At 39.2% G+C, this 16919-nt stretch overlaps 1 protein-coding gene across 6 annotated transcripts in view; it reads right to left on the bottom strand.

The window, feature by feature from the left end:
* The window catches only part of zfyve16 (zinc finger, FYVE domain containing 16), a 69179-nt gene that overhangs the window by 45619 nt on the left and 6641 nt on the right, over window positions 1-16919 (bottom strand). For 5 of the 6 annotated variants that reach the window (XM_072582161.1, XM_072582175.1, XM_072582184.1 and 2 more), the window contains 3 exons: window positions 13643-15924; window positions 12066-12165; window positions 701-883 (listed from right to left, as the gene is read on the bottom strand). In XM_072582161.1, the coding sequence (XP_072438262.1) occupies window positions 701-883; window positions 12066-12165; window positions 13643-15924 (2565 nt within the window). The remainder of the gene's footprint in view (window positions 1-700; window positions 884-12065; window positions 12166-13642; window positions 15925-16919) is intronic. The other variant, XM_072582201.1, reaches the window with a different exon arrangement.

Raw genomic sequence — 16919 nt, 5'->3', positions numbered from 1 at the left:
CCCCTCTTGTTACTGATTGCAACAATTTCTGACTGGTCATAAACTGAACTGTCTCAACTTTATGACCATGAACACAAAGGCCCACCATAAGTTGCCAAATAGGGAATGGCTGGTGTATGATATTAGATTAGATTAGATTAGATTACTTAGTCTCAATTAGATTACTTACAGTGTGGAAACAGGCCCTTCAGCCCAACAATTCCACACTGACCCGCCAAAGCACAACCCATCCAGACCCATTCCCTTACATTCACCCCTTCACTTAACACTACGGGCAATTTATCATGGCCAATTCACCTAACCTGCACATTTTTAGGTTGTGGGAGGAAACCGGAGCACCCGGAGGAAACCCACGCAGACACAGGGAGAATATGTATGAATTCATACCAGTAGTCCAGAAATTCTTTTGAGGTCGGGACTAAACTAATGTTGGAAGACCTGTGAATTGCTTACTCTGTACTTGGTCTGATCTGGAGTACTTCAAGTTGACAGAGTAATGCAAATTAGAAGAGAAAATGCGTTTCATTCTTAAGCAGTAATAGACTAGTTGAACTCCCAAATAAAAATAAAGTTTTTGCAATTAATATAAAGTACTTTCAATAACCAAGTGAAATGAAAACCAAACATAAATTTTTCACAATATCTGTTTCTACCAGACAGAAGTGAAATCTAATAAAAACTAAAACAAATCAACAAATACCTGTGCTTGTGTTTCTTGGGTGTTTTAGTACTGAGACTGGTACCATGACAGTGGGGGGAGGGGAGTTGAGGGTGCCAGATGCCTGAGCTTGCTGCAGAGGAGGAACTGTGGAACAATATTCTGATGGGATATTAGGGTTAGGGCTTGGACCAGTTGGACTCATCATAGTCTTAAAAGCTCGAGCTGCAAAAGACCAAATAAAATGTGCTGGTTTATGAACAGTTGACCTGAAACTACCCAAAATCTCCCAAAATCACCACATCATCCAGCAGTCATTTATACTAATACATTAAATCAATAACTTAGCTGAGGTTTAATTAACTCAACTAATGTTGAATTCAGAATATATTTAAAATCAAAAAAATCATAGACATTATTTATGCTCAAATGGTAATTTGACTTGCTTTACTTGTATGGCACCAAAATCTAACTTTGATTTTTTAAAAATGGAAACACATAGCAAGCAAAACAGAAATAAGCTGATAAAAAGGGTTTAAAAAAACGCTGGTTGAAAAAGCTCACTTAACACCTTTCACAGGCTTTCACATTTTTCATCCAGCACTTTAACACCAAACTATCATATTTAGCTTGTAACGTAGTCACACTATTCAAAGTTTACTTTGTACAATTTAATCCTTTTTTATAGTTCAGAACTTGAGTATTGCACAAAGGAGATATTTCGTTAAGGCTTTTTATTTTGCACTCATCAGAACATTAAAAATAACAATGTAAAATGAACACCATTTTATAGTGTATGAGAACAATGTCCTGGTTGGAAAGTGGATTTAGAGTCATGCACATGGAAACAGACCCTTTTTTCCCAACTTTTCCATGACGATCATGTTTCCTAAACGAAACTAGTCTCACTTGCCAATACTTGGCCCATATGCATTGAAACTTTTCCCATTAGATTTGATTGTTTGGCAGATATTTTCTAATGGTAGAGATATTATCAAGGAGAACGCACCAATTCATTGTGACTGACAGCTAACAGTGTCAAGATTTGTTTAAGTTTAAACACACAATACTGACTTAATTGGTCACGGCATTGCATTAAAAACGAACCAGAGGATGGTTGGAGCTTATTTTGTTCAGTTGAAACAGTACTGTGTCCAGTCATTACCATACAATAGGAAGGATATTATGAACTTGGAGCGGGGGGCTCAGAAAAGATTTACCAGGACGTTGCCAGGACTGGATGGTTTGAGTTATAAGGAGAGGCGTAATAAGCTGGGACTTTTGCACTGGAGCCTAAGAGGTTGAGGGGTGACATTTTAGAGGTTTATAATGTCATGAGGTATAGATCCTTTCCTTAAGGAGAAGGAATTCAAAACTAGCGACATTATTTAAGGTGAGAGGAGAAAGATTTAAAAGGGACCAGAGGGGCAACATTTTCAAATAGAGGGTGGTTCGCATGTAGAATGAACTGCCAGATGAAATGGTAAATGCAGGTACAGTAACAAATTTGAAAGACACTTCGATAGATAGATGAATAGAAAAGGTTTAGAGGGACATGGCCAAATGCAGGCAAGTGGGACTACTTTAGTTTGGTAAACCTAGTTGGACTAGTTGGACCAAAGGGTCTATTTCTATGTTGTATGTCTCTATGACTATCTTCTCGACCATCAGCTCTCGCTCAGAGAAGTGCAGAATCTGCTACAGAATACCCTGGAAGAATTAGCTATTCAAACATTTGAACCACTGTCGAAGCTAGCAATTTGCTAGTATGCAGCAGCAACACAGCAATGTTCACTACTAATAGCTGTTATCAAGTCATAAAGTCTATCACACAAGTGAATACTGTGGCACATGAATTTCAGAAGGACATTGATGCTAGGTTTGTATGCCTTATGTCCCAAAAGGAGACAGATCATATCAGTTTGTCCCTTTGGCTGTTTGTAACAGGCATGATGCTGATCGCACCCAAGCAGCTGCTATTTGCGAAAAAGTGTTCAACACAATTTGATTGCACAACTCGATAACATTTGCTAAGTAATCCCGAGCGTGCAAGGAATTAGACAGTCAAACCAATTTAGGATTGCCAGTAAGGGTTGCAGTGTCAAGCAGATTATATCTGAAGATATACAGGTCCCTGCTCTTTGTAGGCATAAAGAACAAGTAAATAAATTGCACCCTGTTCCAACTTTAAAGAGATGGAAGTCATTCCCCGATAGGGTAATGCCTTCAATTATGAGTCAATCTGCCTGGCTGCTATCATCTAATTGGTGCATTCTCCACGAAAATGACTCTTCAAATTACAGTCCACTTGCCAAACAGCACACACTTCTGGTACAATATAACATGTTGTTCCTCTTTGCAGAGATGTTCTTGTGAATATCGTGACGAGTACAAGACAAAAAGCTTGAATGTGTCTTTTCTCAGGAACACTTCATAGTATTATGTGACTTATTAGCAATGTATTAATTGCTCCAACGAAACATGAACTTGCAAATGATATAAACAGCAGAACAGAATATTTTTTCTCAGCTCAATGATTACAAAATGAAAAGCAAAGCCTGTATATGTACCAAAAGGGGGAATAAATACGAGCTCCAATTTTATCCCTAGCCACTTCCTTCCAGAATTCAGGAAATATATATGGTTGAATTTTCTTTTCTGCATTTCCTCAAATTTCTCTCTTCTCACGAAGGTGTGACCTCAGGACACTTCAGTTCCAAGGTGTAAGAAGTGATAAATTGACAGGCTACTCAATTTTGGAAGCATTGCAGTAGTTATCTGCCACTATCCAGCAGCCACATTGCTGGGCTCTGCAAGAGATTACTGACTTTAAAACTGTAACCCTTTCCATCACCTCCTTATACAAATGCTGTTGACCATTGCATTTTGACATTTTCTGTTATCATTCATTTTCCAGGAGGCACCAATTGTGCCAACAGAATCATGCATAATTATTTCCTCGGCTTCACGGTAAAACATAATTGGTGCTAATATCATTTCTGTCCTATTTGAGATTAGCAAACAGCACAGATCTAAGGTAGAAATTGGGACGTTCCTGGTTTTAACAAAATACTCATCAGGCAATATATTCAACTGGAATCTTCAGTAGAAAGAGCTTATTTTAAGGAAAACCTTATTTCTCCAGGTTTTTGAAAAAAGAATTAAAAACCCCAACATACTTTCTCATATAGAAGCACAAAAATGAATATGAAGTATAATTTCTAGTCATGGAGGGTACAGGAATGAAAAACACCTTTGGTATTCCTTCCTTGCAAATTTGGATGGATTAGAAAAAAAATCATTTTTGCAGAAGTCTACAGAAATTGAATAAAAGCAAAATACTGCAGGTGCCAGAAGTCCGAAATGAAAATCAAAAATGCTGGAAAAAAACAGGTCTGGCAACATTGGAGAAGAGAGAAACAGTCAATGTAGAAATCTGACATGTCTTCAACAGAAGAAATTTATATTTTTGTTTCAACATTTACTGATTTCCCACTTTCCTGTGATTAGTACCAGATTTCTAAGTTGAACATCATTTAATCACATAAACACTCTTAGGGCAATTGCTTTAATAACATGAATTCAAAATAAAAAGAAAACTCACTTATTTCCATGGGATCCTAGCAAGGCCAGCATTTAATGCCCATCCTTAACGGATTGCCTTTCCACACCATTTCAGAGGGTAACTAAGAATTGGGTACATTTGTGTGTGTCTGGAGCCACTTAGATTACTTATTTAGATTAGGTTACATAGACCAATATTTCCTTCCCTACATTAGTAAGCCAGAGGAATTTTTTTTTACAAAAATTGATGATCTTGAGACTATTACTGATCCCAGATAGATTAAATTCATTTAAGTTCTACCAGCTGCCATAGTGGAATTTAAACATCGCCACAGAACACCGATCTGGCCTCTGGATTATTCCCTCACCGCCATTTCCCTCAATTAAAAATGCGATTCTCTCAATATGCTGCATTTCCCATAGAGTCCAGGGATGTTCAGGCTAGGTGGATTAGCCATTGGAAATGCAAGGTTACCAGAATAGGGTGGGAAAGTGGTCTGGCTGGGATGCTCTTCAGAAGGTCGGTGTGAGTTTGATGGGTCAAATGGCTTGCTTCCAGAGTAGGGATTCCATGATTCTAGGTTTTCTTTTCAAAATTCACTGGTCCAATTTTCCTTCATTAGCTGATGCAAATCTTCTGTAATAAAATTTTAAATAACTAAAACATGAAAATGGTATCCAAGGAAAAATACCTTGGGTTTCACTACAGAAAGTAAAGATGAATTATTTAAGTGAACTATTGGCAATAACTACAAAATATATTCCTATAGAACAGGCTGATGCAGTGATTAGACGTTAACCTTTCACCTCTGCAATCTAAGGTTAAATCATTTTCAAAGTGGTGAAATTAAAGTTTGTACCAACACACTAATTTGTTCTGGAGTATGTATATTTGCATTAATTTAAAAAGCCACTGTGTTGCCTGTATGACAATCTGCTCTGCTCTTGCGTAACTTAGAGGAAATATTAGTCTCTGCTTGAGGACCTTACTTGGAAATAGTCTGAACATGGTCAATTAAGCCAGACAGAAAATGACCCCAGCATTCATACCCCAGATATTAATTCTGGCCTCAACATAGTTGCTATGGAAAGCATGACATTTGCACTTGAGATTCATGGGAAGTTTTGAAAGAATTTTGATCTGCAACTTGCTCTGCCATGCAAATCTAGTTGTGGTCTGTATCAGCCTTGCAGAGTTTTTATTTCCCAGCATCAACATTTAGGAGAAAGTGAGAACTGCAGATGCTGGAGATCAGAGTTTTTCAAACCCATTCTCTTGCCGGATGAAATGGGTCATCAACAGTGCTTTCAAGCAGCACTTGGTTAGCAATTACCTGGCCAATGGTATGTACAGTTTAAGTTCCATCGGAGCCACAACTTTTGACCTCATTACATCCTTGTAAAACGATAACGAAGCTGAACCGCAGACAGGAGGAGAGACCATCTTTAACATCAAAGCTGCATTTGACCGAGTGTGGCACCAAGGTGCCAAGAAAAACTAGATTCAATGGGCATCAGGGGAATTTCCATAGAGTGGAGTCATAAAGGAAGATGGGTGCGGTTTTTGGACATCAACTTAACTTCGGGACATCTATACAGAGACTCCTCAGGGTATCTTCCCAAGTTCAATCATTTTCAGATGCTTAATTAATGACTTTCCCTCAACCTCAAAAGCCAGAAATGGGGATGCAAGCCAATGATAGTACAATACTCAATATCAAACTGACCCTTCAGATACTGAAGTAGTCCGTGTCAAAATGCACATTTATCTAATCACACTTCGATAACATCCAAGTTTGAGGAGGTGATGCCCAAGGAGTACTATTGCAAGCTATTAATACAGAAACTCAAATAGCACTCCAGGATTTTAATATGAATCCTGTCACAGCAGATGGTGGAATTTGAATCCAATCCAAAAAAAAATCTGGAATTAAGAATCTACTAAAGACTGTGAAACACTTGCCGATTGTCAGGAAAAAAACCTATCTGCCTCACGAGTGTCATCCACGGAAGTTAAGTGGCCATCCTCATCTGTTCTGGCCTATATGTAAATCCAGACTCCTAAATGTAGTTGACTGTCAATTCCTTCAATTGGCTTAGCAAGCCACTCAATTCAAGGGGATGGGCAATAAATGCTGGCCAGGCACAGATACCCATGACCCATGAGCGAATTTTAAAAAAAACATTTGCACCACACAAGTTGGCAATCTCCAACAAGCATGATCTGGACAGTTTGGGTGAGTTGGAGCAAATCAATGGCAGATGCAGTATAATTTGGATAAACGTGAGGTTATTAATTTTGGAAGCAAAAGCAAGGCCGATTACTGTATTTACAGTTGAATAGTTGTAAATTGGGATCAGTGTGTGCAGCACGGCATGGGTGTCCTTGTGCACCAGTTGCTTAAAGTAAACAGGCAGGTGCAGCAGGTGATGAAAAAGGCAAATGAAATGTTGGCCTTCACTGCAAGAGGTCTCGTGTACAGGAGCAGAGGTGTGTTGTTGCAGTTAACAGGGCCTTGAGGCCACAGCTAGAATACGGTGTCCAGTTTTGGTCTCTTTTTCTGAGGAAGGATGCTCTTGCTCACAAGGGAGTGCAGTAAAGATTTACCAGGCTGATTCCTGGGATGGCAGGTCTGATGCATAAGGAGAGATTGACTAGGTTAGGATCGTTTTCACAGGAGTTCAGATGAAGAAGGGGGTCTCTCAGAGACTTATTAAATTCTAACAGGACTAGACAGGATAGATGTGGGGGGGGGGGGGGGGGGGGGTGGGGGGTGGGAAAGAGAATGTTCTTGATGATGGGTGCATCCAGAACGAGGGGTCAATGTCAGAGGATCTGGGGTGGACCATTTAAAGTGCACATGAGGAGACACTTCTTAACCCAAAGAGTGGTGAGCCTGTGGAATTCATTACCATGGGAAGCAGTTGATGCCAAAATATTGAATGTATTCAAGGGGTGGCTAGACATAGTTCTTGGGGCAAATGGGACCAAAGATTGTGGGGAGTAAACAGGATAAGGCTATTGAGTTGGAGATCAGCCATGTTCATGATGAATTGCTTCCTCCTATCCTCTATATTGCTATGTAAGAGATAATCTTATCAACTTTTGCATTAAATAGTATTACCATCACTCAATCCCCAGTGTACAGTTCACCACTTTATCAGAAATGGAACCGGACCCGCCATTTCAATACCATTAGCCAGTCACAGGATCAGCGAGAAACTCACCTCCAGACTCCTCAAAGCCTGTCCACAATCTGCAAGGCACAAGTCACAAGTGTGACAGTGTACACCTCACTGGCCTGGATTAAAGCAACTCCAGCAACACAAGAAGCTTGACGTCATCTCTGACAAAGCATGCAGCTTCATTGACACCATAATCAAAAACATTCATTCCTCCACCACTGATGCAAAAATATAACAGTGTACCATGTAAAAAACACACTGCAGACATTCACCAAAGGTCCTTAGACAGCATCTTTCAAACCCATGACCTCCACACGACAAAAGGGCAACAGCAGAGACAAGGGAATCACCTGCACATTTCTCTGCAGACACTCACCTACCTCAGCGTGACTGGGTCAACATACTTGAGTTTCCTACCTAACAGCATTGTGGGTGTTCCTACACCAAATGAGTCAGAAGTTTAAGACAGATCACCACTTTCTCAACGCCAATTAGAGGTAGGTAATAACTGCTGGCCGAACTGCAGAAACCCACATCCCATGAATGAAATAAGAAAACATGAAAATCATACACTGCAATTTGTACATTAGAATGTTGGAATTGAGAATAGGAGTGGGGGTGAATGCAGGGCAAGCACACAAACCGAAGTAATTGTACTAGCCTATAAACATCAATTTAGTCTCAATTCATTTCAGTCTCTTAGCAATTCACTTCCTGGAAAGCTAGAGACAACTTTAAAATAATGGAAATCAGTTATTTTTAAAAAATTCAGTGTGTAAAATGCCAAGTAATTTAAGTCAATAGTGACAAAGTCGATGAGTACAATTCAGAAAGATATGTTGGAAATAATTTTTCAAATTCTATTCCATTGTTATTTTCAATCACAAGACATTGTAATCATGAGTCAAGTGATCACAGTAAATGAAGTGTTAGGTTCAGAGTTGTTCAGTAATTCCCAAGGCTTACAGAAAAACAAACTACACTTCATAAATAAATAAATAAAATACTGTCTTACACTAGGCAGTATTATGTAGATGCTGGCCAGTACCACCAAGCTTGGGAGGAAGTCCCATATGGAATAATATGTATGGATTAAGGAACATTTACCTTTTACACGAGATGGAATAAAAAAATTAGCAGAAAAAATCCTTACATTTAAAACTTAACTATAATAATCATTCAATGCAAAAACTATTTGGACAGAGAGAAAGAACCTCAAGAGATGATGTTGAAATAATAAAGTCAAATACCATTACATCAAGCAGAAGTCATCAATTTCTGCATCAACACAAAGACCCAGATTTTATGGTCAGTAGGGAGGTGAAGGCATTTGCCACAGACCTCAAAAAGTATCCACAAATGTCTTGCTATCTCTGCAACAAACTTCTCGCTTATCCTATGTTAATTCACATCTGGTGCAAAATCAAAAGTATCTCCAGAATTCAACAAGTGATGCAATTCAGCATGATATAGCCGATCTTACTTAAGTATTGTAACTGTTGACAAAGCAGCAAGTTAAAGCACTAATTATTCACTGCTGCAACTTCTGCATATCTCTTATAATTATGCATGCGCTGTCTCCAGATGTTGCCGTCAATTTCAGAGAAATAAGAACAGCAAACATTAACAGTTTCATCGTTATGACGAGCATAAGACGCAGCTCAAAAGAAACAGAAACTAACTCCACCAAGTTGGTTTACCATTCTTACCAAAAGCAACAAATTATTTTATCCTCATAGGAAGCACACACAATTACAAAAGAAAACTTCATTTCTACCCAAAGGGACAGTCCATATTTTAAAACACTGTTCCTAGTTCTGGCCTGACTGACAGGAAGAAATATCCTTTCCATATCCAACTTGTCAAGATCATTCAGGAACTTACAAGCTTCAATCAAATCACTCCTCAATCTTCTAAACTCAAGGTAAAACAGACTTAGCTTGTCAAATCTATCAAAAAAATCCAGTTATCAATCCGTGTCTGCGTGGGTTTCCTCCGGGTGCTCCGGTTTCCTCCCACAGTCCAAAAATGTGCAGGTGAGGTGAATTGGCCATCCTAAATTGTCCGTAGTGTAGGTAAGGGGTAGACGTAGGGGTATGGATGGGTTGTGCTTCGGCGGGGCGGTGTGGACTTGTTGGGCTGAAGGGCCTGTTTCCACACTGTAAGTAATCTAATCTAATCAATGTCGTAAACTTCCTCCCAACCACCTCAAACACATTTACATCCTTTCTATAAGGGGATCAAAATCCATAATATTGGAACCGAGGCCTCACCAATCTCATGCATAACAAATATGATCTACATAGAACAATACAGCGTAGAACTGGCCCTTTGGTCCTCGATGTTGTGCTGACCTGTGAACTAATCTCAGCTTGTCCCCCTACATTATCCCAAAATCATCCATGTGCTTATCTATGGATTGTTTAAATCTCCCTAATGTGCCTGAGTTAACTACATTAGCAGGTAGAGCATTCCATGTCCTTACCACTCTGTGTAAAGAACCTGCCTCTCACATCTGTCTTAAATCTATCACTCCTCAATTTGTAGGTATGTCAGCTTGTATGTAGTACAAGCTGACATCATCATCCTAAGAAAAAGGCTTTCACTGTCTACCCTATCTAATCCTCTGATCATCTTATACGTCTCTATCAAATCCCCTCTTACTCTTCTTTTTGCCAATGAGAACACATTCAAGTCTTTCAGCCTTTCCTCATAAGACCTACCCTCCAGACCAGGCAACATCCTGGGTAAATCTCCTCTGCACCTTTTTCAATGCTTCCACATCCTTCCCAAAATATGGGAATATTGTGTACGGTTCTGGTTGCAAGTGTGGCCGCACCAGCGTTTTGTATAGTTGCAGCATGATATTGCGGTTCCGGAACTCAATCCCTCTACTAATAAAACCTAACACACCGTATGCTTTCTTAACAGCACTATCCACCTGGGTGGCAACTTTCAGGATCTATGTACACACACTCCAAGATCCCTCTGCACATCCACACTACCAAGAATCTTCCCATCGACCCAGTACTCTGCCTTCCTGTTATTCTCCCCAAAGTGCATTACCTCACATTTTGCTGCATTGAACTCCATTTGCCACCTCTCAGCCCAATTCTGCAGTTTATCCAAGTCCCCCTGCAACCTGTAACATTCTTCTACACTGTCCACTACTCCACCGACTTTAGTGTCATCTGCAAATTTACTAATCCATCCACCTATGTTTGCGTCTAGGGCATTTATAAAAATGACAAACAGTGGTCCCAAAACAGATCCTTGTGGCATACCACTAGTAACTGGACTCCAGGCTGAATATTTTCCATCAACCACCACTCTCTGCCTTCTTTCAGAAAGCCAGTCTAATCTCTTGATTTTTACATTTAATTGCTCTCGCAATGATGGGTAGTAGCCCATTAGACTTCTTGATGGCATTCTATACTTGAATAGTAACTTTTGACTTTGAGAACATTTAATTCCCTCTGCACCTCAATTCTGCATTTATTCTCCAACATTTACTTCTTATATAAAATGTAAAATTGTGATTGCAGATTACTGTCTTATACATACTTTTAACAGCTACAAAAGATAGAGATTTTTTTTCCCTTGTAGTGGTCTTTTCAATTTTGTAATCAAGAGTCAGAATCTATTGTGGATTTTGTTGCCATTGTACTAAAACATTGAACCTGTGTGCATCATTTTGAATTCCCTTTTAATGGCACTACAGTTAACAGTTCAATAGCCAGGGAACCATCACTACATTACCCAATTCATCTTTCATGATCAAGCCTAGTTAAATTAGTGCTCGTGTCCTATTTGATCAAAATAGATACCTTTTAGTTTCTCTTGGTCTCCATACATTTATCAAGCAATCATGAGGACCAAGAGGATTATGTCTCCCCCTACCATCAGGTTACCCAAATGCTACACCAGCTAGGATTGAGTTACTTAGTTTAAAAATCAGTGGTGGAAGTCGGAACTAAGTGGTACAGTTCAGTCACACTATCTTTATTAACTTAATCAGGGCCATTACCTTCATACCATTTACACTTGACAATTCAAGTTGTTTCAACACAAATTACAATGCATAATGGCCAGGTTATTCTCTAAATCTCAGTTGTTTATTCAGTAGGTAGATTCAAGCTTCAGAGGAAGCCAGGTACCCACATAAGCCAACAGAAGCTATAAAGCACACCCCAAGGCTCGTATATGTTGTCATTCTTTGGGAGAGAAGGTGCAAGCTGAGAGAAGGGTATATCAGTAGGACAAGTCAAATGTCTACCAAATTTAATATCTTAGCAGCATCAAATTTATGATTAACATGATAGCAGCAGAAACATGGGTGCCATTCAAATCAAGAATACAGAGTCACTGTACTAGTTATACCATGCTTATTGTTCTTTTAAAAATAAATCCCTTGATACTGTTCCTAGAGTACTGTGCGATATCACCCCCTTTCAAGGTTACATTTTAACAAAAAACCATAGGTGGTATGGGGAGGAAGACTCTGGAAACGTTATTTCTCTTATCAAAGTGATCTTCCCTGTAGATGGAAAAAGGTATTTGTTAAAATAAAATAATATTTCTAACTCATGAACAATGCTGAATATTCATGGGAAGATCTTAAAATGAAAGCAAGTTTATCCCCTCTTAAATCACTTACCTTTCTGGATGGTGTCATAGCAGTCAACACAAACGCGAGCTTCCTTGTTTTCCAAATATTGCAGCTTACATCTTTGGTTACAACAGGTAGCACAGAAAACCTAGAAAAATGACTGCATCAGGACCCAATAGTTTAAAACAAATAGCATCGTAAAAACTAAAACTCACGTTTGCTGTACAGCACTTAAAACATTAAACAATATTAGTGGACTCTAAAACAGGAAAAGTCTATTATAACATTCATCAATACTCAACTTCAGTTTATTCCAGAAAATGCATAAAAAGAAAAGTGGGAAGGAAGGGAGCATAAAAATGCAAAAGGAAAGATAAAAGTCAGGAGGGGCACTGATAGGGTAAACAGACAAGATCTTTTCCCTGGGTTGGGGGAGTCCAGAGATAGAGGGCATAGGTTTTGGGTGAGGAAAGAAAAATTTAAAAGAGACTTAAGGGGTAACTTCTTCACACAGAGGGTGGTGCATGTATGGAATGAGCTGCCAGAGGAAGTGGTGGAGGCTGGTACAATTACAACATTTAAAAGGCAACTGAATGGGTATATGAAGAGGAATGGCTTAGAGGAGTATGGGCCAAGCGCTGGCAAGTGGGACGAGATTAATTTAGGATATCCAGACAAGTTAAACCAAAGGGTCTGTTTCCGTGCTGTACACCTCTGTGACTCTGTTACCTCCAAGTCATTCACCAGCCTTACTTGGAAACTTATTGCCAAGTGTATATATTATTGGTGAATTTCTGCAGCAAATCCCATTGACTGCACATCCCGCATCGATGTAAACTCCAGACTGCTTCGAGTGTCCTGGGTCAAAGAAGTTCAGTCATTTGGAAATCTCCAACTTCTGGTTTTTGTGCAATGAGAGGTAGAGAGCTATGTGAATAACACATTCCAGGAGGCAGTCAGCCAGCAGAAAGTTGTGCATGCAGAGATGGGTGACATCAGACAAGGAAAGGCGATCCAGATATGTAGTGCAGCCACCCATCTTAGCCTCGAATATCCTCAAACAATTCTGTTCGAATCTTAAAGCTCCAACATGATCTCGTCTTCTGAACTCTAACTGTATCAACTCAGTAGATCATATGGAATAGGGGTTGGCCAATCTTGTGAAACTTCATTATCATCTCCAATACAGCCCATTCTTAGATATGGCAAACAAAATTGCACAGTGTGGTCCCAATAAGCCCCTAAACAATTTTAATAAGCTTTTCTTTTTCTTGTATCTAGGGCCATTGCAAAATCCCTCCTACTTGAATACTGTACCTGCATGATAACTTTGTGTCCCTCACAGGATTACATCCAAGTCCCTCTGAACAACAATTCAAAGTTTCGCAAGTCTGAAAATAATATTCTGCTCTTCTATTCTGACTATCAAAGCCTCAAACTTCTCCAATTTTCCATTGTGTTCTTTGATCCAGCCACTTAATCAGTTTATGCATTTTTTGCAGCTTCTTTGCATCTTCGTCATAGTTTACACTGCTACCTAGCACATCAGCACATTTTGATACATTACCTTAGAGAAAATTCAAAACAGAAATTTTCTACTCAATAAATTGACACATGATACTTACATTCCCACATGCTCTGCAGTGATGTCTCCTTTTCGTGAAAGTAAATCTAGCCTGGCATTTTGCACAGTTTGGTGCTTCAGAATCTGGTATCCATTGTGGATGGCTATGTCCCAACATAGCAGCTTCTTTTCTATGTTGCTCAGCGATTTTATCTGTAGCTGCAATACCTACATCACCATGTGTGATGGAATCGTATGATGGTCCCAACACTAGTGTCTCATCTTCCGTACAAACATTATATGGAGGAGTGGAGCTTGAAATGGATGGACTATCCACGGTTTCAGAAACAGTATCCTTTGTATCAATATATACTGTACACAGATTTACACGGTCAGTAGCATCTTTAGGATTATCATTAATTGGATCATTCAACTCCTTATTTAGTGGAAGTCTTGTTTGAGAATTAAGGATTTTGGGTCTAGCACCTCCAAAACTAATCTGATTATTGAGAGTGCAGTTGGCTTTTGGTTCAGTGTCAGTTGGGGATATAGACTGACTATTTTTGGTTTTGTCTGGTTTGTGTGTTATCGCATCCAGTGCTTCATTTACAGCAGAGTTCATGGTACCATTTTCTGCTGGGGATGAAGAGTTTGATGCAAATTTACCATCTTCACATTCAGTTGATTTAGCAGGTTCTTTCTCCCACGAATCACGACTTATACCAACAGCCTTACTATCCTCAGAAAGATCTTGAGAACCTTCCAGTTTGATAAAATCAGTAGGCTTTGAAAAACCTTGAATTAAATGGTCAATCATAGATCCTTGCGCACTATTTTCAGTCTGCTCCATTAAGAATGCATCAAGCTCAGAATCACTAACCAACACATCATTGATATCATATCCATCTTCAATGTCATTAACAAAAGAAAACTCAGCTGTAAATTCTTTGAGAGTGGATGCAACTTCCACGTCACTAACATTATTCAGTACCTCTTCAAGTGGCTTAGTTACAGTTTTTGGAAGAGTATCTGAAGCTAACAAAGTTCTTTCTTGTTGCATCCCCTCAGTGTTTGGATGTTTGTCCCCAGTCTTCTCTTCATGTTCAAAACTTACAGGTTGCTCTGAAGTGATATTACCATTATGTTCCAATTTCTCACTGCTATCATCTACAAGAGGTAGATCTTGATCACATGGTTTAGAGTTCAACTTAACAGGGTTTCTAACTATGCACATAGCTGATCCACAGTCTAAAGTTCCATCATATCCTTCCTGATAATGGTTTACCTGAGAAGTCTGCTCTGGATTGGTTGAGTTTATTTCAGAGTCTGCTGCTAATTCCACTTCCTGGACCAAAGAATCATTGGATGTTGTAAAATTACACATATTACTTATTTTATTTCCATTTTTTGTTAACCCTGCATTGCATGTGTATCTTACTTTTAAAAACTCCTTTTCAACCTCTAAATCCGTTTCAACATCCTCTGATTCACAAGGTTCAACAGTGATTATGTTGCTTGAATTTATACATACAGGCATCTGTACACTGCAAGGTTGCTCTAGTTCTTTGTTGCTGCAATCATTGTATTCAATAGTTTCTCCAAACACAGAACTGATTTCTTTGGTTTGCTTTGAAACAACTGACAACTTTTCACTTTGTTCAGACTGAGGCAATTTTTCCAGATGTTCCTCTTCCTTTTGATGTTCATCATCTTTGAGCTCATCAAGACTCTTGCGCTGGATTGGATATTCCTGGTTTCTTATTTCTGCATTAAAATGTCCTGACTGCTGTGGCTCAAGTGCTGTGCTATTAGGAAACGATATATTCAACTCCAACAAGTTTTTAATTCCTAAACTCTCTCCTCCTGAACATTCCGACTCTCCAGTATGAACTGGTGAAGAAGGCTGATTGAAGTCTATCAGCAATAAGCCATTGGTCTGGTCCTCACTGGGTTTAATTTCAGCTTCATTATCAACCTTGTGACCATTTGTTTCATGGGTCACACTTTCAGTGTCACTAATTAAGTCACAGATAGGTCCACTGCCTCTGCTGTAACTGAACTGCTCAGAATCACCAGATGCTCTGCTATCCACAGTTGACAACAAGTCCAACTCTGTTAGAGTTTTTTGTGATGACGGCAATGTTGAAAGTTCTTTAGGATCAGCACATGGCAATGTTGAATCTGATCCAAGCTGACTATCTGATGTATCAATTGAGTGCCTGTTGAATGTCGTCTGTGCAGCGGATGCCGGCAATTCTGATAAGTATTTTGAGTTTGCACGAAGTGACGAATAGACCAAAGGTATGGGCTCTCCTACAACAGTCTTGCAAAAGTCACTTTCATCTTTAAAACAAAAATCAGAATAAAATTGCAATTAAACATAGTATTTATGAAGTCCAAAATTAATAATACGGAAATTTACAAAAAGCATGTTAACTTAGCAAGTAACATTTGTAACCCAGAATTGCTGAGTTACCCATCTCTAACAAGAGAACTTAACCATTACCCCTTGACATTCAACAATATTACTAAAATCTCCCACTGCCAAAATTGAAAAGAGTGATCATCAACCAGTAGGTAAAACAGACTAGCCATCTACATACTATGGCTACAAGACCAGGTCAGAGGTGATGAATTCTGCTGTGACTAACTCACCTCCTGACCCAATGTCTATCTACAAGGCACAAGTCAGAAGTGTTATGGAATACTGTTCATTCACCTGTACAAGTGCAGCTCCAGCACCACAAAGCTTGACACCATCCAGTACAAAGCACCGGGCTTGAAAGACACTAACACTTAACATTCACTCCCTCCACCATCATTGCACAATGGCAGCAGTGTGTACGACTTCGAAGATGCACTACAGCATCTCCATGGCTCCTTCAAGAGCTATGACCACTACCATGTAAAAGTAAAAAGGAAATAGATATATCAAAATATCTCCATCTGCGAGTTCCCCTCCAAGCCACACCCATCCTAACCTGGAAATACATCGCTGGCCCAAAAGCTGAGAAATCCCTCAAACAGCACTATGGGTGTACTTACACCACATGGACTCCAGTGGTTCAACGAAATAGCTTCTCAAATGAATAAATGCAGACTTAGCCAGCAACACCACCATTCACTAAATGAATAAAAAGTATATGTCAAGTATTCTACAAAAAGAAACCTGAACTGCACTTGGGATCACATGATGTAGGAACAAGAGTTGGCTATTCAGTCTTTGAGTCTGCTCTATCAATCATTCATTAAGAAGACAACTGATATCCTTTCACCGCTTTGCTCAACAAAAATCTATCTACTTCTGCCTTAAAAATATTTAAAGTCTCTCTTCCTGA

This window comes from Chiloscyllium punctatum, chromosome 2 (assembly GCF_047496795.1).
Source record: "Chiloscyllium punctatum isolate Juve2018m chromosome 2, sChiPun1.3, whole genome shotgun sequence".
Classification (NCBI taxonomy): Eukaryota; Metazoa; Chordata; class Chondrichthyes; order Orectolobiformes; family Hemiscylliidae; genus Chiloscyllium; species Chiloscyllium punctatum.
The sequence above is the reverse complement of the archived record's forward strand: the minus strand, read 5'-3'. Positions and strand labels throughout refer to the sequence as shown.